Source organism: Carcharhinus amblyrhynchos, chromosome 10, assembly GCF_965287045.1.
Source record: "Carcharhinus amblyrhynchos chromosome 10, sCarAmb.v2.hapA, whole genome shotgun sequence".
Taxonomy (NCBI): Eukaryota; Metazoa; Chordata; class Chondrichthyes; order Carcharhiniformes; family Carcharhinidae; genus Carcharhinus; species Carcharhinus amblyrhynchos.
In genome coordinates this window covers 84,253,150-84,275,998 of record NC_137333.1, presented here as the reverse complement: position 1 = coordinate 84,275,998, position 22,849 = coordinate 84,253,150, and the positions used below count along the sequence as shown (strand labels likewise).

Below are 22,849 nucleotides of genomic sequence, written 5' to 3'. Positions count from 1 at the left end.
TGAAAATTTAAATTAATCAAAACTGGTTCTAAATGATAGTTTTGCCTACACAGATGTTCCTATTAACTGCAAAGTGACTGCAATGATGTGATTCGAAAAATGAAAACATTAGATTAACGTTCATTCTATAACTATTGGATTCCAGGATTGACAGTGTGCATACCTAACATGTAAACAAAACTATCTTGAAAACAGTTTGAGCAGAATATGCTCTGTACTGGTAGGTACTATTGTGGGTCAACTGCATTTGTGTTTATAATTTGATTTTGATTATATTCACAAGCACACCCTGAGCCCTCAAAACCATACCTCAGCATGAGTCACCGTCTTCAGGGAATACTGAATGAGTGTGTATACTGAAATACGCAACATTTAGCCTAGTCTACTTCCTTTAACCTAAACATCTGCATCAGAATTTTATCTGCTTAAGAATAATATGTGGTATAAAACAAAACTCTGCAAAGAACAAGAACCACCTCATACCTGGCCGTCCGTCCCAATAGTACCACCACAGTCTGTGAGCAATTCAGACATATCATAGAAACTTTCAAACTCCCAGAGACAAGCTTCAAGGTTGAGGTTTCGGTAGAAGCGAAGTGTAGAAGGTCCACGCAGCGATGAGCTATACTGGTATGGAGCAGTCTCTCCAATTACCTCAGGGTTTTTAGTAGAATCTGACAAGAAGCCATAATGAGTCTTCACTTCATTGTAGTCTAGCAGGTTAGAACACTTGTGGTTTCCAACCCGAGTGCCATCAGCGCTAAGAGTAAGTTCAAAGTTAGACAGCTGGCGAGTGGAGATAACAGGGAGCATACCTGAAAGAAAAATTGTGAATAGAACATATTACTCAGACATCTGAGACTTTTTTCATTAAGCATCTGACTGATTCCCCAAAGCCTGTTCAGCATCTACATGACACAAGTCAGGAGTGTGATGAAATACTCCCCACTTGCATGGGTGGGTGTAGCTCCAACAACACTCAAAAAGCTTGATACCATCCAGGACAAAGCAGCTGGCTTGATTGGCACCACATCCACAAACATTCACTCCCTCCACCACCGACGCTCAGTAGCAGCAGTGTGTACTATCTACAAAATGCACTGCAGCAATTCATCAAAGCTTCTTAGACAGCACCTTCCAAACACACAACCACTTTCATCTAGAAGGACAAGGGCAGTAGATATATGGGGTCACCACGATCTGCAAATTCCCCTCCAAGCCACTTACCATCCTGACTTCATAGAATCCCTAGTGCAGAAGGAGGCCATTCGGCCCATCAAGTCTGCACCGACATCAATGTACACACTCATTCAATATTCCCTATCCCCATACTCCCATTTATTTACCCTGCTAATCTCCCAATACTAGGGGTCAATTTAGCACAATCAACCTAACCCTGCACATCTTTGGACTGTGGGAGGAAACTGGGAGCACCCGGAGAAAAATCATGCAGACACGTGTTGAACATACAAATTCCACGCAGACAGTTGCCTGAAGCCAGAATTGAACCTGGGTCCCTGGTGCTGTGATGCAGCAGTGATAACCACTGCAGTCACTGGGTCAAAATCCTGGAATTTCATCTCTAACTACATTGTGAGTCAACCCATGGCATGTAGACTGCAGTGTTTCAAGAAGGCAGCTCACCACCATCTTCTCAATGGCAACTAGAGATGGGCAATAAGTGCTGGCAAGCCACCGGTGCCATGTCTCATGAATGAAATAAACAAAAAATCTTGTTTATTTTTCATTTTGATTCTTCTCAGTCATTAGGAGATGTGAGAGGAAGCCACAGAGGACATGATATTAAACACCGCCCCATGCCCACACAGTGTGAGATAGAGAATGAGAGTTTTAAAAAAATAAAATGGGTGCTGCCATATTCGACTACCCCACCATGGAGAGGCAGGACACTCATCTAACACATCCACATCTGACTCTCACTGCACAACTGGGCATGCAATTTGAAATTTGTTTCACTGAGTCGGGAAACTCGGTAGTGCAAAGGAAATGGGAGCTGTTGGCTTCCCAAGCTAAATACTTGTTTCAGCACTCCTTGGAGGCCAAGAAGAACAGTAATGCTGTTTCCAGACCATTAAAGAAGTCTTCATTGCTACACCCGTCCCTGATCATTAACATTTCCCCTATGCTTCCCAAAAGCTTTGTTCTTCAGCCTCCTGTTCAAGGGACTGTTCCTTCTCCTCCCGAAGGTCGATCTACCCAACCATAGCATCAGTTAGTCTTCCCTCATTCCAAAGTCCTGGTTGGCCCTCAACCCAAACCCTGATCTCTAGCCACCGCTTTCCCCATCCCGTAGTTCTCCTGATTGTAGACCTGCGGGAAAGGAGAACGTTGTCCATTGTGTTGTTTATTTTAAGCAGCAGTCAAGTGCAACCTTCCATTCACTGGAACTAAGTTCTATAGAACTCAAACAAATAGCATCAAAAATAGAAAAACACACAACAACTTCACGTGGTGACTCCCTACCATCGATATGAGGCATCGTTACAGCCACTTTAATGAGGTTGGAATGGTCTGGATCATCAGATCCTGTATAACGAAGCTTAGCAGAGAATGGCTCAGCACCAACTGCTCCTTGTACTCTGGGCTGGCAAAGACCTACCAATAAAAGGAATCACACATCATTAACGAGTAACCTAATCTAAATGACAGATTCAAAGGCAACTGAGACTCTCTTGCCCGCAATCGAAAAATATTTTGTGGGCGCTGAAAAAATATATGTATAGCTCATTTAAAAAAGATGTTAGGAAAAGTAAAATACATAATTTCTATGTAATAATCATAACATAGGAAATTATCTTGCAGTAAGTTAAGCGATGTGGGGAGCAGGCAGAAAAAAGGAGTTAAAGCACAATTTTGGCCATGATCACATTGAACGGCGGAGTTGGCTCAATGGGCTGCATGGTTTATTCCTGCTCTTATTTATTGCATTTTTGTAATGAAAATAATTTCTCAAATCAAGAAAAAATGTTTTACTTGCCTTTAACCTGTCACTGCAAATAATATATATTCATTCATGTCAAAGCGGATGCATATGCTTAGCGAAATAATTCTGCAGGCGTTGGCAAAAATGTGAACAATATTAATGCAATCTCCAGATCCACTTAATATTTAAACAAATAGAGAATTAAATGTAGGCATTTAATTATCTTTGTTTAACCAAACAGATTAATGATCGCATTAAGCCAGAACAGCATGGAATTTCCACGTGAAGCATTAATCAATTTCTTAAAATAACAAAGAAATGAAACTCATTAAACTTCACTGCAACATCTAAATCACTTGATTTGGGCTAAGTTGTAACTCCTTTCCAACCTCATCATCATCAATGTGTAATCTTCTCGAAGCAAAATATTCATTTTAACATCTTACCTTCCTCAGTGTTAATTGATACAATAGGGCTCGTTAATTCAAGCCCTTCATCCCCATTGGAGTTAACTGCTCGAGCAGCACACTGAACCCGAGAACCAGCCTGGAAGTAGATGGAGTCCAGAGTAATCATCTTAGATGAAGTGAAGAAGGTGTTTGAATCTACTTCTCTCATAGGACTGGTCACCCCATCAGGGCCGGTTGGGGCACTCACCAGCCAGCGGTAACGAGTAAGGGTATCATTGATGTTCTCACTGGTACATATTGAGCCAGTCTTGTCATAATCAGAATATTTAGGATTGCAAGCCTAAGGAAAGGATAGAATGGAGTTAAGCATCTCAAATGATAATACAAATTAGGTTCAGTCAAGGACAAAAGATATTGAACCAGCAAACGTTAATATTTTCATTAGTGCTTGGAATAGTTTCAGTTGGTTGTGCACAAATGAAAATAAAATCCCGCACTTAAACATTACACAGGAAAAGCAAAAGTTTCTGTATAGGTGATAACCATGCAGTAATGTTGCAAGCACATTTTCTCAAAAGCAGTTACAACGTCCCTATGCACAAAGACCAGAACAATTCTTTCCTTTTGACTGTTAACATAGTGGCCTGAATTGTCTTTTGCTCCTGGGCAGATGATTTTTTTTTATACTTCTCCTAGGTTGAAATAATATTTCCTCAGTTCAATATGTTTTAAAATCTAGTCGCTTGTTGGCATGCATCTTCAGGTATTTTGTTTAACCAAAGAATGTTGGCAGAGAGATTGCCATTTGATTCAGCGTTAGAAATGGCCAAGCCTAGGTTTTCCTCTATAAGCATGGTTTACTTTAGTCTTAGTTATTACTTCAGTGTCCTTCAATACAGTGTTAATTTTGCTTCCTCATTTTTTAGCGCAGCCCGTGCTTTCCTCTGCAATTGGTCGCAATGCAGACAGAACATATCTAGAGATTCCCACCTTCCCAATAACTCAATGCCCTCAAACTTCATCCTTCACATGCTCCTATTCCTTAAAAACATATTCCCCTTGATGGCATTATCTGAAAATATAAGGGGCGGGATTTTCTGGCCACGCTCGCCCCAAACCAGAAAGTCCTGCCCGAGGTCAACGGACCTTTGCATGGTTCACCCACCCAGCCCACTGCGATTCCTGTGGCTGCTGGGATGGGAAAATTTCCCCTAAGATCAGTTATTATTCATATTCAAACTGCAAATTTAAAATTCTGCCAATTATACCCTACCCCACATCACTGCTACCACAGTCCTTGCTGACTTGTATTGGTTTATTGTCCCAGTCATGTAACAATAACTCACCCTCATCCTTATTTTCAAACTCTCTCTGGCCTTGCTGCTTTCTACTTGTGCAATATTCAACCCTACTTCCCAACAAATAAAGTCCATATTTCTCATGCTATTGTACATCCTACCATCTGCTTCACTATTAATTAGCAGTACTACAGTTGTAGAATCAATGCAGTGCAGAAGGGGTCCATTTGGCCCATCGAGCCTGCGCTGACAACAATTCCACCTAGGCCCTATCCCTGGCAATGCTAAATTGTTGCTCACTCACCAATTCAAACCTTGCACTAATTTAAAAGTCCCAGCCAAGTTTTTCATGCAACATAAAGAACATGCAACCTATTATTTTGTGAAGATACTATGAAAATTTATGTAGTTAGTCACAATGACAACACCACCACCATATGAACTGGATGATACGTACTGTAACACAGACAACAGGATAGCCTGCTGGGGGAGCAGGGTTTTCTTTTGCTCTGGATGTATCATCATAAATAAGCAGCGAGACAACTTGTGGGACTGATGGGAATGTGACATCAGCCATGCTGTTCATCTCCTCAATGTATACAATTGCTTTGCTTATCTGGGAAACAATATAAACAAGAATCAGTGTTTGTTGCTGAGGAAAACAATACAGTTACACCACAGGCACAGTTTTAAAACGGCCACACAAATGAAGTGGTGTACTGTATTTGCAATTCTGGTCATAAACCTGGGGCATGTTTGTTGAAAACTGTCCAAAACAGTAAGGGAATCAAGCACTCCCCCAAAAAAATATGATACGGAGCAGGTTCAATATTTAGCACAGTTAAAGTTCCTGGAATGGAAGTGACATTGACAGCATGGGCATAAAGTTGGCTTAGAGACTTGAGTGTGTAGGACATAATTTCAAAACTTGAAGATGACATAACATTTGGAAGCATTGTGAACTGTGAGATGATAGTGTTATGATAGACTTCAAGGACACATAAGCAGGCTGGTGGATAAGTGAGGGATGAGGTTTAATGTGGGAGAGTGCTGGAAAGAATGAAGAGTAAAAAGTCTGACAACACCAGGTTTTAGTCCAACCTATTTATTTGATAATATACTCACAAGCTTTCGGGGTTAGTCCCTTCGTCAGGTGAATGGAGAGTTCTGGCCTCAGACAGAGCATATAAAGCACAGACAGTTTAGAGATTACTGATTAGTAATCAGTAATCTCTAAACTGTCTGTGCTTTATATGCTCTGTCTGAGGCCAGAACTCTCCATTCACCTGACGAAGGGACTAACCCCGAAAGCTTGTGAGTATATTATCAAATAAATAGGTTGGACTAAAACCTGGTGTTGTCAGACTTTCTACTGTGTTTACGCCAGTCCAACGCCGGCATACCCACATCAAGAATGAAGACAGCAGAGAGATGGATCAAGGATTTTGTACTTCTCTTCAAATCACAATACAATGACCTATAATTGACATCATTAAGGTCTGTGCATCCATCTCTGCTGGCTCTGAGTCTACAAAATTACGAGAAGCATAGACAAGGTGGATAGTCAGACGCTTTTTCTAAGTGTCAATTACAAGGATGCACAGGTTCAAGGTGAGGGGGGAAAAGTTTAAGGGAGGTGTGCAGGCTAAGGTTTTCATGCAGAAAGTGATGGAACATGCTATCAGAGGAGGCGATGGAAGCAGGCACATTAGCTACATTTAACAGGCATCTGGATGGATACATGAATAGGGAGGAAATGGGGGATACGGACCGAGTAAGGGCAGGCTTTTTTCCAGTTAGGGCATCATAATCAGCACAGACTTGGGAGAGCCAAAGGGCCTATTCCTGTGTTGTACTTTTCTTTGTTAGACATATACAAAGATTTCAATTCAGCAAATCAACATTTAAACATTCAAAGATGAAAAACATGGCACTGACCTTGATAGCAAATGATAAACTGACAACTAATCAGTGAAGTATAAACATTTTTAAAGTCCATCATTGCTGTAATGATTTACTGCGGCCAAAACAGTTCAAAGATCAAAGATAGCTTGGATTACGTGAGAGCTTTGGAAAACTATTGGAAGAGAGGATGATAATGATGAGTGCGAGAAGAAAGTCTGGACGCTATGGAAGTGATATTATAGGAGGAAGACCCTTGTCTCCTGTTACAATGCCAACTGATTGTATTGGCACCTTGCTGCAGGATAAATCATGGGCAGGAACTGTGTTGTCTGTGGCAATGAGCCTAACTTGATTATTTTTACTGTGGATTCATACCTTCACTGGGGCAAGAGTAAGGCAAATCTGTATACAGGGCAACAGTACTGCAACATTTCCTTGTCTGGCACTAGATTTAGCCTAAGGTAGCAGATAGCATTTTCCTCTATGTGCTTGCACCACTCAAAATTAAAGACTTTAATTAACATTTTTGAATCTGTTCAATAAACCTGTTGCATTCTTTTCTCCTGCCTGTGTACCTGAGTTTCTGCCACCATATTTTCATCAGGTTTCAGGTGAACAGTGAAGGCCTCTCGCATTTCTCTCACTCCATCGTACAGCACCTCAACTTCCACAAAATGCTGAGTTTCACTCTCCTTAAATTCAATTTCTGAAACCAATAAAAATGTTTTAATGCAAAAATGATGGTCAACATGCATCTCCATTTAAAAGGGATACAAAATTTCATTCAAAATATGGAAAACCCATTTCTTCACAACACTGAATATTTCTTTACTATTTTCTATTGCAGCAATAAAAAGATCTTCTTTTCATTGTACCAAATTTAATCAGCTTTCTAAAATACATTAAATTTGTCAATGAACAGGCAAAGTAAAACTTTGTAATCTGCTCTATTTTAGCTTACTAAATAGTGGATAGGATATTGGGTCACTTAAGCCTTTCAACTGTGCTGGGAGAAACATTAATTGCTTTAAGGTGAGATATCTGCCTCTAACTTGAGAGGAATCCAACATGGCTGGCTGGTAGTTCTGAGATTCCAACAGCAGCAGCCAGGAGAGGTAGCCAGTAATGGGACCACAGACAGTCCAACACACTGGGAAGCCCACCCAAGTCCAACCCCAGGGCAGTAGAGATCTGAGCATGGGCTCGTGGGAGGAAGCCTTCTCCCTCCCCCAGCCTTCAAACCCACTGGTGCAGCAGGGTAAAATCCAGCCCCTGCTCTAATCCTGCCTACGGAGCAACAAAGTGCAGCAAGAAAAATGTAGCAACACCATAAGCCAAAACTCTTCACAATTTATTGGATAAATCAATAGGTTGATATAGAAGTGAACTACACACACTGAAAGGCCCTAGGGTTTTATTCACATTCAGTTGGTCATCTTAGAAAGGATAGCAGAGTTGTGTTACAACTGACTGTGTCACTGAGCAGAAAAGGCAGATAAAGACCTGATCTGGATCATTAACCAGAGACACATTCTGGACAGCTTATGTGCGGATGGTTAGCAAAACAGCCTGCTGCTAATACTTGATAAAATAGGCTTGCATATGAAGGATGATGACTGGTGTAAAGCAGATATGGAACTATAGAGAGTTCATGGTCCAGGAATTCACACAAGCAGCATACATAGTGAGGCTTGTTAAGAGCCCAGACAGCCAATGTGCTTGTTGAAATACTTAGGCTCCAGAGAAAACACTGTTTGACTGACAGCTCAGGCCCTCAGATCTCTGTTGTCAATTTCACAATGTTTATTTACACAATTTTAGGTTTTTAGTATTGATAAATTAAAGAACCTGGATGATTGACAGTTTTATTGGTTTGGAGTAAAGTTATATATTTTTTCAACATGATGGAAAGTTATGAACAAATCACAAAGTTTTTTTTAAACACATCCTACTGTCACTATAGGGTTCAATAATCCTATACAGTATATATGGGCAGCACGGTGGCAAGCACTGCTGCCTCACACTGCCAGGGACCCTGGCAATTCCCAGTTTGGGTCACTGTGTGTAGAGTTTGCACGTTCCCCCTGTGTCTGTGTGAGTTTCCTCCGGGTGCTCCGGTTTCCTCTCATAGTCCGAAAGATGCGCTGGTTTGGCCATTGATGTGAACAGGTGTTGGAGTGTGGTGACTAGGGGAATTTCACAGCAACTCTATTGCAGTGTTAATGTAAGCCTTACTTGCAATAAATAAATACTGGTCAAGGGGTTTGAAAGTGACATCGTTTGGCATGTGAGGCCACAAAGTGCAGGAAAAAGGGCAGGACTTGGTAGAGGGACCAAGTGAATTCCCTTTTGAACGTATTTTTTTTACAAGATCCCCTCATGACTTCTCTGAGAAGCTATGAACCATAACTCTTTAAAAACTGACTCGCTTCCATGGAAATTGCAGAGGAGTAGAACATGCCTGTTCCTGCAATTGGCCAGCCAAGTTGGGTGTGTGGAATGCAGGCTGTTGGTAAGAACCATCCTCCACCCTTTAACAGCACTCACAAAAATCAGACAGCCTTGGAATTGGGTTGGGATCCAGAATCGGGACATGCCTGCCATTTTTAAAGGGTTCTTATGCAATCCTACTTTGGTGAAAATCCAGGCCAAAGTCACTGGTTAAATGTCAGCAATGTTATCAAATGGAAAAGCAGGCTCAAGGCACCAACTTGCCTATTTCTGCTCGCAATATGTATATTTGTATATCATTTTGGATGGATGAGATGAGCTAGGTCAGATGCCATTTGTTATCCAGAGAAAACGTAGAAAATAGGTGTAGGAGTAGGTCATTCGGCTCTTAGAGTCTGCAGCAACCTTCAATATTATCAGTAACCCACTCTCGCTTCCTCTCCATACCCCTTGATCCCTTTAGTCACAAGGGCCATGTCCAGCTCCCTCTTGAACAAATCTAACAAACTGGCCCCAACAGCTGTGATAGAAAATTCCACAGGTTCTTAACTCTGTGAATGAGGAAGCTCTTCCTCATCTCAGTCCTGAACAGCTTATCCCTTGTTCTTAGCCTGAGACCCCGAGTTCCATACGTCTCCAATATTGGGAACATTCTTCCTGCATTTAGCCTGTTCAGTCCCATCAGGATTTCTATGAGATCCCCGTGAGTACAAACCCAGTCAATCTAGTCTTTCTTCATATGTCAGTCCTGCTATTCTGGGATCAGTCTGGTGAACTTTTGCTGGGTTCCCTTAATAACACTCTCTGTAATTATCTTGCAAACAGAAAATGGAATCATGGCTGGATTTGTGTTTATTTTGTTGACAATGGAAGTTTACTGTGAGCAGACTTTGTGCAGTGAAATTGCCAGGACAAGGAATCAGTATTGAGCTCAGAGTGAATCAGTAACCTGTTTACACTGCACAATGAAAAGTCTTTTCTGTCGACTTCAATTTTGTCCTTTTGTTTACTATCCAAATATCCCACTTTATCTTGGTGCCTTTTAATGACTTTTTTGAGGTACTGAAATAGTGTGATAAAGTTGTGCTGCATAGTTATTATATTGAACAGATCTTGTAGTGTGAAACAACAATCAGCAGAGTCTTCAAGCTTGCTGTTGAAGAAAACACAAACAATTGTGAACCATTTAGTCTTTGTTCTCTGGGCTCCAAGGTTTTTCACTGAACACCTCCAGTCTTTACTGTCAATCATTCTTCTATTATTCAGAAACCAATTGATCTTTCTATCCTGTGGGATGACTAATAAAGCGGAATCCAATTATACTCCCTCCATAAAATTATTATATTGATTAAAATTATGCACCTTGGCAAGAGAAAGTCTTCTACTGCTTCTACAGAATAGAAAATGTGATGGTGGGAAAGTTTGTATAGAGCCAGTAGAAATAGCAGAGGTGCTCATGGTGGAAAAAGATCTTGGTGGTTGTAGTGCAGGCTTGCGGTGGACTGAAAAGCTTCAGTGTGTGGACATTAAGAAAGAGGGTGGGTTGAAGCTTTTGAATAGCATCAAGATAGATAAGTCGCTGGGACCAGATGGGATGTACCCCAGGTTACTGTGGGAGGTGAAGGAAGAGATTGTGGAGCCTCTGGCAAAGATCTTTGCATCATCTATGGAGACGGGAGTGGTTCTGGAGGATTGCAGATGTGGTTCCTATATTCAAGAAAGGGAATAGAGATAGCCCAGGAAATTATCGATTGGTGAGACTAACTTCAGCGGTTGGTAAGTTGATGGAAAAGATCCTGAGAGACAGGATTTATGAACATTTAGAGAAGTATAGTATGATCAAAAGTAGTCAACACTGCTTTGTTAAAGGAAGATCATGTCTTACGAGCCTGGTGGAGTTTTTTGAAAATGTGACTAAACACATTGACAAAGGGAGAGTGGTGGATGTGGTTTATATGGACTTCAGCAAGGCGTTCGATAAGGTCCCCCATGCAAGACTTATTGAGAAAAAGTGAGGGGGCATGGGATCCAAGGGGACGTTGCTTTGTGGATCCAGAACTGGCTTGCCCGCGGAAGGCAGAGAGTGTTTGTAGATGGGTCTTTTCCTGCATGGAGGTCAGTCACCAGTGAAGTGCCCCAGGGATCTGTTCTGGGACCTTTGTTGTTTGCGATTTTTATAAATGACCTGGATGAGGAAGTGGAGGGATGGATTGGTAAGTTTGCTCTATGACACGAAGGTTGGAGGTGTTGTGGATAGTTTGGAGGGATGTCAGAAGTTGCAGCGTGACATAGATAGGATGCAAGACTGGGTGGAGAAGTGGCAGATGGACTTCAACCCGGATAAATGTGTAGTGGTACATTTTGGCAGGTCAAATGGGATGAGGGAATATAATATTAAGGATAAGACAGTGTGGAAGATCAGAAGGATCTTGGAGTCCGGGTTCATAGGACTCTCAAATTGGCTTCGTACGTAGAGGATGTGGTTAAGAAGGCGTATGGTGTAGTGGCCTTCATCAATCGAGGAATTGAGTCGGGGGATAATGCTGCAGCTGTATAAGACCCTGGTCAGACCCCACTTGGAGTACTGTGTTCAGTTCTGGTCACCCCATTACAGGAAGGACGTGGAAACCATTGAAAGGGTGCAGGGGAGATTTACAAGGATGTTACCTGGACTGGGTGGCATGCCTTATGAGGATAGGTTGAGAGACCTCGGTCTTTTCTCCTTAGAGAGACAAAGGATAAGAAGGGACCTGATAGAGGTGTATAAGATGATGAGATGTATTGATCAGGTGGAGTCTCAGAGGCTTTTCCCCAGGGCTGAAATGGCTGCCACAAGAGGACACAGGCTTAAGGTGCTGGGGAGTAGGTACAGAGGAGATATCGGGGCAAGTTTTTCACTCAGAGGGTGGTGGGTGAGTGGAATTGGCTGCTGTTGGTGGTGGTGGTGGAGGCAAATTCATTAGGGTCTTTTAAGTGACTTCTGGATGAGTACATGGGACTTAATAGGATTGAGGGTTATAGGTAAGCCTAGTAGGTAGAGATATGATCGGCGCAACATGTGGGCTGAAGGGCCTGTTTGTGCTGCAGTTTTTCTATGATTCTATGAAAAGATCTTGTGCACTTTATCTGGGTTGCAAGTATTGGATCTTTCCCCTAAATATGAATTGACTGTCGTTGCCACAGCACGTGTGGCTGCCTCACAAATTTGATTGAATTCTTTGAGGAGGTAACTAAGTGTGTGGACGAAGGTAGAGCTGTTGATGTTATATACATGGATTTTAGTAAGGCGTTTGATAAGGTTCCCCATGGTAGGCTCATGAAGAAGATAAGGAGGTGTGGGATAGAAGGAAATTTGGCCAATTGGATAAGTAACTGGCTGTATCATAGAAGACAGGGGGTGATGGTGGAGGGAACATTTTCAGACTGGAGGCCAGTTACCAGCAGTGTACCACAGGGGTCAGTGCTGGGTCCTCTGCTTTTCGTGATTTTTATCAATGACTTGGGAGAAGGGGCTGAAGGGTGGGTTAGTAAATTTGCTGACGACACCAAGATTGGTGGAGTAGTGGATGAAGTGGAGAGCTCTTGCAGGCTGTAAAGAGACATTGATAGGATGCAGAGCTGGGCCGAAAAGTGGCAGATGGAGCTTAACCCTGATAAGTGTGAGGTGATTCATTTTGGTAGGACAAACTTGAATGCAGATAACAGGGTCAATGGCAGGGTTCTAAGGAATGTGGGGGAACAGAGAGATCTTGGGGTTCATATCTACAGATCTCTGAAGGTTGCCATTCAAGTGGATAGAGCCGTGGAGAAGATTTATAGTGTGTTAGCGTTTATCAACGGGGGTTTGAGTTTAAGAGCCGTGGGGTTATGCTGCAACTATACTGGACGTTGGTGAGACCACATTTGGAATATTGTGTTCAGTTCTGGTCACCTCAGTATAAGAAGGATGTGAAAGCATTGGAGACAGTGCAGAGGAGATTTACCAGGATGCTGCCTGGTTTGGAGGTTGGTCTTATGAGGAAAGGTTGAGGGAACTGGGGCTTTTCTCTTTGGAGCAGAGGAGGATGAGAGGCGACTTAATTGAGGTTCATAAGATGATGAGAGGGATTGATAGAGTGGATGTGCAGAGACTATTTCCTCGGGTGGTTGTAACTGTTCCTAGGGGGCATAACTATAAGGTTCACGGTGGGAGATATAGGAGGGATATCTGAGGTAGATTCTTTACTTGGAGAGTGGTTGGGGTGTGGAATAGACTGCCTGCTCTGATAGTGGAGTTGGACACTTTAGGAACTTTCAAGCAGTTATTGGATAGGCACATGGAGCACTCCAGAATTATAGGGAGAGGATAGCTCGATCTTGGGATTGGACATAGCTCAGCACAACATTGAAGGCTGAAGGGCCTGTACTGTGCTGTAATGTTCTATGTTTCTATGTTATGTCCATAAGGTGCAATATTTTAATGAAGGCTGAGGCCTCCTCCTGTTCATGCTGTCTATGTTTCTATGAGGCAATCACTGAAATCTGGTCTGCACAGCATTACAAGTAACTAATGGGATACTTTCCTGTCACATGAACAATATTGTATGATGTTGTTAAAGTAAAATTTGTACTCTCTGGTTTGTTTAATAGTAGTGGCGGAATTAGCTATAGGACGCACAAAAATGAACACTGCATTATTGTTGCTGTTTTTAATATTGATGACTTATGTTGCATGTAGGTGAATATGGAAAAAGGGAAGATTGAGGAGGAGGGTAATGGAAACAGGAGAAGCACCAAGACCCAGGTTTTGTCTCTCTGGCCTTGAGTACGGGGGCCTTCCTGTCAGTTACTGATACATGGAGCAGTGTGAGTTTAGCAGGTGGTGAGTGAAAAACTGCGGTATTTGAAAACAGGCCAAGCAGTACTCTAATTTGAATAAACCAATTCAACCTTAAATCTTTCTGAATGTGCACTTCTGTTTCCAGTGTATTTACATCCAATGTGGTGGCGGATTGTATGCTTCTGGTTGAAAATGGGTGGATGCTTCCTGCTCACCATATTGACAGCAGGATGGTTAGTGTCCAAAAAATTGGGCATTGAGCCACCCAATTTCTAGGTCACTATTTTCGGAAGAGGAGGACAAACAAGGGATGCACTGTGACCATAAAAAGGCCTTCTGATCGGAGAGATAATTATGTGAAAGCCTAGCTCTCTGTTAAGATTTAATTATTAAAGTGAACTAAGTCTATGAATCACATCAGTCAAGTAAATGAACCACAAGTGTTCAGCATAATGGACTGAATTACTTCCATATTTAGACTAGCACTCCTTCAATAATGGCATACCAAATCATTTGCCAACTTTCTAACAATGTTACACTGATTCAACCGGAAAGTGCACTGAGGAGCTTTACCCAATATAAATAGAAAGATGCCATCATGTCATGCAACTGACAGTTTAATACTATAAAATTGTTACCAGGGTGAACATGCTAAATGTATTATAGTTAGCATAAACAGTTATTTCCCGGCCACTGACTCCATCATTACTGTCTGAGGTTTCATAGAATCGCTACAGTTCAGAAAGAGGCCCACCGACTCTCCAACAGAGCACATTAGCCAGGCCTGATCCTTGTAACCCCACATATTTATGCCACTAATCCCCCTAACCTACTCATCTTGGTATACTAAGGGGCTATTTAACATGACGAATACACATAACCTGCACATTTTTGGACGTTAGGAAGAAACAGGTACATCTGGGAGAAACCCGCATACACATGAGGAGAACATGCAAATTCCACACAATCACTTAAGACCGGAAGTGAACCCAGATCCTGGCTCTTTGAGGCATCAGTTCTAACCACTGTGCCACCACGCTGCAACTGTGATTATACTGTGCCTTTAAGAAGCGTGTTTTTATACTTCTAAGGGGCAAAGTTTAAAATTCAGCTCTATTTTACATGGTGCCGATTTGAAAGACACAAAACTCTTATGTTGAGAATGCAGGCTAATGATTGATTTTAGCCAGGGACGCGTATGTTTTAATCTGGGTTAATGCATTTTCCTTTATTTGTTTTCCCCTGAGGTTTCACTGTAGGGTTTTGAATTGGTTGAATGGCAAGTGTCATGGGTGGAGCTAATCTTGCAGGAAAGATACACAGTTTCTCTTTCATTTTAAAAACATTGGTTTTCTGTTTGGTCCTGAAAGGAGCAGGAATTGTCTTTCTGTCTCTCTCTGGAGGCTGCTGTTTGGGGCTGTCAGAAGACAGGTGTTTCTGTATATCTCTCTTGCCAAAGGTGCTCAAAAGGCTCTCGGTCTGTTATCAAGTACAAGCATATAAGTCTGGGGTTTGCTTCCTGATTTTGAAGAGGGGTTTTAACTTTTTAAGAGGAATATTGCTTGAATTAGAACTCATAGGGATAGATTAGCAGTTAAAAACTGCATATTGTCATGTTTAAGTATTGTTTAATTGGTACCTATTAAGTAAATTTATGTGTTATAGTTGAACTGTAATAATTAAATAAAGTAAGTTTTGATAAAAGCTTCCTAGCATGTCAATAGAATCACACCTTGGAGTGAAACACCTTACTCTCACATTAATGCCAAAATTGGAGTCTAGTCTAACTTCATAATATACCTTAGGGTTTCTGATCACATACTCTGACACAATGTTCAACCAGACTGTTTGCAACCATGGCATCCAATTTGACCTGAAGTAAAGCTCTGACTCTATTTCTGTCCCTCCAGGAACATCTACTTTCACCTTAGTAACATCGCCTGACTTCAACCTTGCCTCAGGCCATGTTTTCCTGAAACCTGCTGCCTGTACCCTAACCCCACACCAAGTTCCATTCACCGACCATCCTTGCACTTATTGATGTCCAATAGCTTCCAGTCAGTAATGGCACTTAAGAAAAAATCATCCCGGCTTTTAAATTCCAAGGCCTCTAATCCTACAAACCTCTGATATATCTGTCACTTTTCCAATTCTGATCTCTTTCACAGTTCTGATTTTCATAGGGATTTTCACAGTGACTTCACTGCAGTGTTAATGAAAGCCTACTTGTGACACTAATAAGTAAACTGAAAATATTGCTGGCCTAATGGAATTCGTTTCCTAAATCTCTCTGCTTCTCTACCTCCCTTTCCTCCTTTGAGATGATCCTTTAACCCAACACCTTTGGTCATGTATTCTAATACCTCCTCTTGTGTCAGACTGCATTTGGTAACGCTCTTTTAAAATGATTTTGGAAGTTTAACTATATTAAAGGAACTGAGCTGCTGATATTGATTTGGTTTTCTACAAGTTGCTCAACATGATGACATTGATGAATTTGCAGAAGGGATTCATGATCCAAAAGTGTGAGCCATTTGCAAATCCCTTTAAACATACTGATTGTGTTATTATGAGGAGGGACATACAACAAAAATGTGTTACATTCTTAAACCAGCCAGTCAATCTCACACTTTGCAAGACGCAGGTTCACATTTGTATATGTTTCGTCCTGACGATTACTAAAGGATAATCTGCCCATTAAGCAAAGATAGCAGATAATGTTAAGGAGGGAGATGGGCAACTTTATATTCACAGAATTGAATGATGGTAATGAGATAGGTCACAGAATGGTATTTTATATGTTGGATTAAGTAAATGGATTGCAGTGGCCTTTTTGGATCCCATCTTGCTAGGTTACTCAATATAATGTTATCTATACAAAGATAGACATCTCATGGGGATTATCAACTCTGCAACACCCAAAAATAAATATAAATTCTGAATGAAAATAGCAAACTCTTTATGAGCACAGATATCCATCATATCCCGTTCCTGTGTGTGGTCGAAGTTATGGCAGTATTCCATCAGAATGGTTGTCTATTTTCAGCTTCCCTTCTTTCAGACTGGAATTAATCCCTCCTATAAAACTAACTAATAAATTCAGGACTGATGGAAGACATTGTGTGGCAGTGCAAAAATAGTCAATCATTTAAATAAAGTTACCGAAAACAAAATCTTATTCTATCTTCCTAAATTACAATATACATCTTAAAATTAAAAGTGCTTAAAATTAAAGTTTTTGCATATTTTCAATCTCTTCAAACAATAGACATTCTATGATTTTATCATGGGCAATCTCATGGGTCGCTTCCCAGACCTTTCCTTCAGACTAGATAACTATTAAAATGCACAAAAGCCACACTCAAAACAGGTCAAGTCTTGTTCCAAACTACTCCAAGACTTCTTGCTGCAGGGCATTTCAGATTTACTTTAGCATGAGTATCTGAAACATAAAACACAACTGAACTTTCAGGAAACTATCAACTACTTTATACAATCATGTACCTTCTGACAAAGGATGGTAGTCTTCTCCCGAGATGGCAGAACCATCTTTTGTGTGGACTCGTACAATAGAAACCTTTGAAGTATCTCCAAGGCGAAGTACTGGAATTTTTACAACTGCAATCAGTCCGGGTTCTTTAGGTTCACTGACACTGAATTTGGTCTCTCCAAATTTAATAATAGCCTCTGTAGCAAAAGAGCAAAGATTGTTAATGTTGCCCATCAAATATGGAATAAATCCAAATCACTTTTAAAACTACATAATAATGCATCTCACTGTCTGCGCTGTCCATGATTTTTATCACTGTTTCATTCTTTTCACCAACTGAAGCACCAAATGGAGACTCGCTCTTTGGAGTTCCAAGCACCAATCTTAGATCCTCGTCTTCCTCATGTATTGTATCGTCATTTAAAGTCACAGTGCAGGGTTTTTCAATTTCACCTGTGAAATATGACAGAATGTCATGAGACATTTGAAGTGATAGCCCATTAGCTTTCCATTTTGCAAAACATGTGGTTTCTGATTAAAGTAAGCTTTTATTACGTAGAAAATCAAATTGTATTTTTCACTAACAGTCAAGAAAGAGTCTTCAATACAAATAATAACAAAGTAGAAGAAATGTCTTCCACTGATATTTGTGACATTTATGTACCTTTAAAAGATTTTTAAAAATATCATGTTCTCTGCAGCTCACAGCCTGAGCTGATGTCATTAGTGCTGGATTGTCTACCAGGGCCCCTTTTATTGCTCCTTAAGTGGCATAAATGGAGGTTGTTTATTTTGACTTTGGGAATTAGTTTTATGGCCCTGCATTGTCAGGAGGAAAACTGATTGGCAGGTCATGTGACAGGAGCTCTTTTGTTTTCACTTTTGAGCTGCTATTTAGTTTTAGAAGGGACATCAAGCTAGAAAGTAGTATCTCTCTCTCTCTCTGTCTCCCTGGTTTTGGGAAATTCTGCTGACTAGCTGAAAACCTTTCTGCAGTAGGAAATCTGCTGTTGGTGGTTTGATCTGAGTCTCTCCCTGGTTTTCCAAAAAACTGACTTCAAACTGTTCTGAGTGCATATCGTGAACTGCAACATTCATCCAAAGGATTCAATTCCAATATCACATGAGCATTAGCCTTTGCTGTGTTAAACCTGTGGAAAGGTTTTGTTTTGTGGGACTGGTTTGATTAGATCATCTTAGGTATATTTGCTAGGGATTATACATTATTGTGGTTGTTTTGTTTCGTTTGCAATTAATAACAGTGATTGCTAATATTCTTACTTTACATGTTAACTATATTCTTAAATAAACTTGTTGAGTAAAAGCTCCCAAGGGGGTCATTTGCATCATACCCAAGGTGAAACATACCATGTTTATCCTAGCCAAATTCAAGATGCAAAACTTAGGCTCCATAAAACATTTTGAAGTTTCTGAACTGAACCATAACATGTTACATAAATGCTTAATAAGCATTTGTATGAAGTGCCTTCCCCTTTTGTTATTTAAGGTCCTCACTCTACTAAGACAGGCAATTCATACAAGTAGATGAGCATTTTGTGTTATGTCACTAACAGCATTTTCTGCTTTAGGTGCCCAATGGAGTTGATGAACAGGAGAAAAACTATGTTAAGGCAGAAGGCACTGGATTAAAGCTAAGCACCTCAACGTGTTTGATTGCCAATGTAAAAATGTTACCGCCAGTGGGAAAATCAATGCGTTTCCAACTGGCACTGGTGGCGCTACTGAAGTGGGATTCAACCAGTTCAAAACTCAAAAATGCTCTTGCATGAATCATGATGGCTAAACACAGCAGGTGCATGAGGCTCCCAAATTGGCGATCAGCTATTCAGTTGGCATTCAAGAACACTTCCTGAGAGCAAATGTTGTCCCCTTGTTCAAAAAGGGGAGTAGAGACCATCCTGGGAATTATGGACCAGTGAGCCTTACTTCTGTTGTGGGCAAAGTTTTGGAAAGAATTATAAGGGATAGGATTTATAATCATCTAGAGAGAAATAAATTGATTAGAGATAGTCAACATGGTTTTGTGAAGGGTAGGTTGTGCCTCACAAACCTTATCGAGTTTTTTGAACAGGTGACCAAAGAGGTGGATAAGGGTAAGGCAGTGACGTGGTGTATATGGATTTTAGCAAAGCATTTGATAAGGTTCCCCATGGTAGGCTACTGCAGGAAATGCAGATGCATGGGATTGACGGTGATTTAGCAGTTTGGATCAGGAATTGGCTAGCTGATAGAAGACAGAGGGTGGTGGTTGGTGGGAAATATTCAACCTGGAGTTCAATTACAAATGGTGTACCTCAAGGATCTGTTTTAGGGCCACTGCTGTTTGTCATTTTTATAAATGACCTAGATGAGAATGTAGAACGATGGGTTAGTAAATTTGCTGACGACACCAAAGTCGGAGGAGTTGTAGACAGTGAGGATGGATGTTACAGTTTGCAGAGGGACATAGATAAGCTGCAGAGCTGGGCCGAGAAGTGGCAAATGGAGTTTAATACGGAAAAGTGTGAGGTGATTCACTTTGGTAAGAGTAACAGGAGTACAGAATATAGGGCTAATGGAAGGACTCTTAGTAGTGTTGACGAGCAGAGAGATCTCGGGGTGCATGTGCATAGCTCCCTGAAAGTTGGCACCCAGGTTGATAAGGTTGTTAAGAAGGAGTACGGTGTGTTAGCTTTTATTGGTAGAGGGATTGAATTTTGGAGCCGTGAGGTTATGTTATAACTGTACAAAACTCTGGTGCGGCCGCACTTGGAGTATTGCATACAGTTCTGGTCGCCGCATTATATGAAAGATGTGGAGGCATTGGAAAGGGTGCAGAGGAGGTTTACCAGGATGTTGCCTGGTATGGTGGGATGGTTTTATGAGGAAAGGCTGAGAGACTTGAGGTTATTTTCATTAGAGAGAAGAAGGTTGCGAGGTGACCTAATTGAGGCATACAAGATGATCAAAGGCTTGGATAGGGTGGACAGTGAGAGCCTTTTTCCTCGGATGGTGATGGCTAACACGAGGGGCCATGGCTTTAAATTAAGGGGTGGTAGTTATAGGACGGATGTCAGAGGTAGGTTCTTTACTCAGGGGGTAGTAAGGGCATGGAATGCCCTGCCTGCAGCAGTTGTGGACTCGCCAACTTTAAGGGCGTTCAAATGGTTAGTGGATAGGCATATGGATAACATTGGAATAGTTTAGGTTAGAGGGTCATTAGATTGGGTCCACTGGTCGGCGCAACATCGAGGGCCGAAAGGCCTGTACTGCACTGTAATGTTCTATGATTTTCCTTCTTTCAGAATAACTGAAGAAAGAATAACCCAGTCTCACATGAATGAAGGGAGCATTTTGGTTTTGATCTATTATGAGGCCAATCTTTTTGAGTCATAACTGTGGATTTACCTGACAATCTCTACTGCAGCAAGAAATTTTATTATCAGTACTCAGGACGGCGAATATTGATGAGGAGAAAGCAAAATCATGTAGAAAGAGTCTGGTGCTTTAATTAACAGTTTTCACTTATTGAAACTGGCATAGAAAGTATGGTATTGTCATAACTCTAATGTCAATTTCAAATCCAAGGTAGCCACAAAAGAAGTCAGACTGGTGAGACTTCTTTTATGTGGAGATGCCAGCTGGGTAAGCACAGTAAGAAGCCTCACAACACCAGATTGAATTCCAACAGGTTTATTTGGTAAGACAAGCTTTTACAGTGTCACTCACCTGAAGGAAGAGCAATACTCTGAAAGCTTGTGCTCCCAAACGAACCTGTTGGACTTTAACCTGGTGTGGTGAGACTTCTTATTGAGACTTCTATTAGCCAATGTTCAAACGGACAAGATTCTGCATCCTCATCTCATATGTCAATGGCAAAATTATTTGGATGTCTTTTTTAACTAATATGAACAGACTTTCTGAGCATCTCAATGGATGAACTGAGGAGATTGGCTATAGAGTTATAGAAAATAATAGCAGAGGAGGCAGCAATTCAGTCCATTAAATATCCACCAGCTGAAAGAGGCCAAAACAAGGCCAAACAGAACAAATGTAGTGAAAAGAAGAAGCACCTCAGGCTTAATTCCCAGCTTGGGTCACTATTTGTGCAGAATCTACACCTTCTCCCGGTGTTTGCATGGGTTTCCTTCCACATTCCGAAAAACAAGCTGGTTAGGTTCATTTGCCACACTGAATTCTCCCTCAATGTACCTGAGCAGGTGCCAGACTGGCGACTAGGGGATTTTCACAGTAACTTCATTGCAGTGGTAATGTAAGCTTACTTGTGACACTAATAAATAAACTTTAAATTTTAAATAAATTTTAATGGACCGTAAATTAAATGAAGTCTTTGATCTTCGAGCTGTCAGTCAAAAAAGCTTTTGACAGTTAATAGATCATCAATTCCTTGTTTAAACAAACCTTGGCTAATCCTCTCTTTGATCTGCTCTGCAGCTGTCGATCAAAGCAGTCATAAGCGGTTTCAGAGCTGCTGGGGCTCATTCAATTTTCTCCACTTTCGAAACAATTTCCTTTTTTTCATCACCAGAAGCTAAAGTTAGTAAAATTCCTGAGTTTGTTCATCATGAAAAAGTTATCTTGTGAATATCAATCACAAAAGCATCACATCTTCTCATTTTGAATCTGCTCCTTAAAAAAAGCAGCTTCCCTAATTATCCTTTGGGGCGAAATCAAATAACCTTGCTTAACATAATGCTTAATGTTGAATTCATCCATTTCTTTGCTAAGATCCTGTCTCTAACTTATTACTGTCAGAATTCCAATCCTCATCTTCATTATGTGAAGCATTGGTTTCTCCAACATTCTCTATGGCAGACATGCTGCTTTCATCCTTCATAATTTATAATTAACACACAATTCTGTGGCCAAGACCCTCTCCTGTGTAGAGTTCCATTTATTCATCCCATCTCTGCTCAGCTCCAATTTGTTTCCTGTTCCTAGTGAGTCAACTTATTGTTAACTGCAAAACCTACAATGACCTTCCTCAAACTTGTTTGTGGAAACTTATCCAGCCCTGTTTCTTGACTCCAGATTACTGCTTGAACCCATTTCCTCTATTGGATCTCAACAACAAAACTGTGGCTACATGTGCAGGTCAGAAGCCAAGAGCAAATTAGAGGCCAGGAATCCTGCAGACAGTAACTTAGTGCATGCCAGTGGGAGAGAGACTACAGCCTGAATGAGATTCAGCCAGAGTGAAGGTACTGTAAATTTGGAGCTGAGTCATGCTCCTCTTGTGCATTGTGGGAATTCAGGAACCCTGCAGGTGTTTCTGGCTCCTTCACACGTAGGAAGTATGTCTAACTGCAGCTCTTCACAGCTCTGGAGCAGCAGTTGAGTTTACTTTGCAGCATCCATGATGCTGCAGAAGTCGTGGATAGCATGTTGGATACATCGCAGATAAAAATTATTGAGGGAGATAGTGAAAGGGTGACCACTAGACAGAGGAAGAATAGGATGGCAATGCAGGGGTCACCTGCGGTCATCTCCCTCCAAAACAGATATACCATT

General features: G+C 41.1%; 1 protein-coding gene across 1 annotated transcript in view; it reads right to left on the bottom strand.

Annotated features, from left to right (window-relative positions):
- Positions 1–22,849, bottom strand: part of LOC145349123 (FRAS1-related extracellular matrix protein 2-like) — a 222,162-nt gene that overhangs the window by 28,784 nt on the left and 170,529 nt on the right. Inside the window, exons 10-16 of the mRNA XM_080197492.1 lie at positions 17,606–17,770; positions 17,332–17,514; positions 7,133–7,263; positions 5,110–5,268; positions 3,391–3,694; positions 2,485–2,616; positions 484–815 (exon numbers count right to left, since the gene is read on the bottom strand). Coding sequence (XP_080053618.1) covers positions 484–815; positions 2,485–2,616; positions 3,391–3,694; positions 5,110–5,268; positions 7,133–7,263; positions 17,332–17,514; positions 17,606–17,770 — 1,406 coding nt within the window. The remainder of the gene's footprint in view (positions 1–483; positions 816–2,484; positions 2,617–3,390; positions 3,695–5,109; positions 5,269–7,132; positions 7,264–17,331; positions 17,515–17,605; positions 17,771–22,849) is intronic.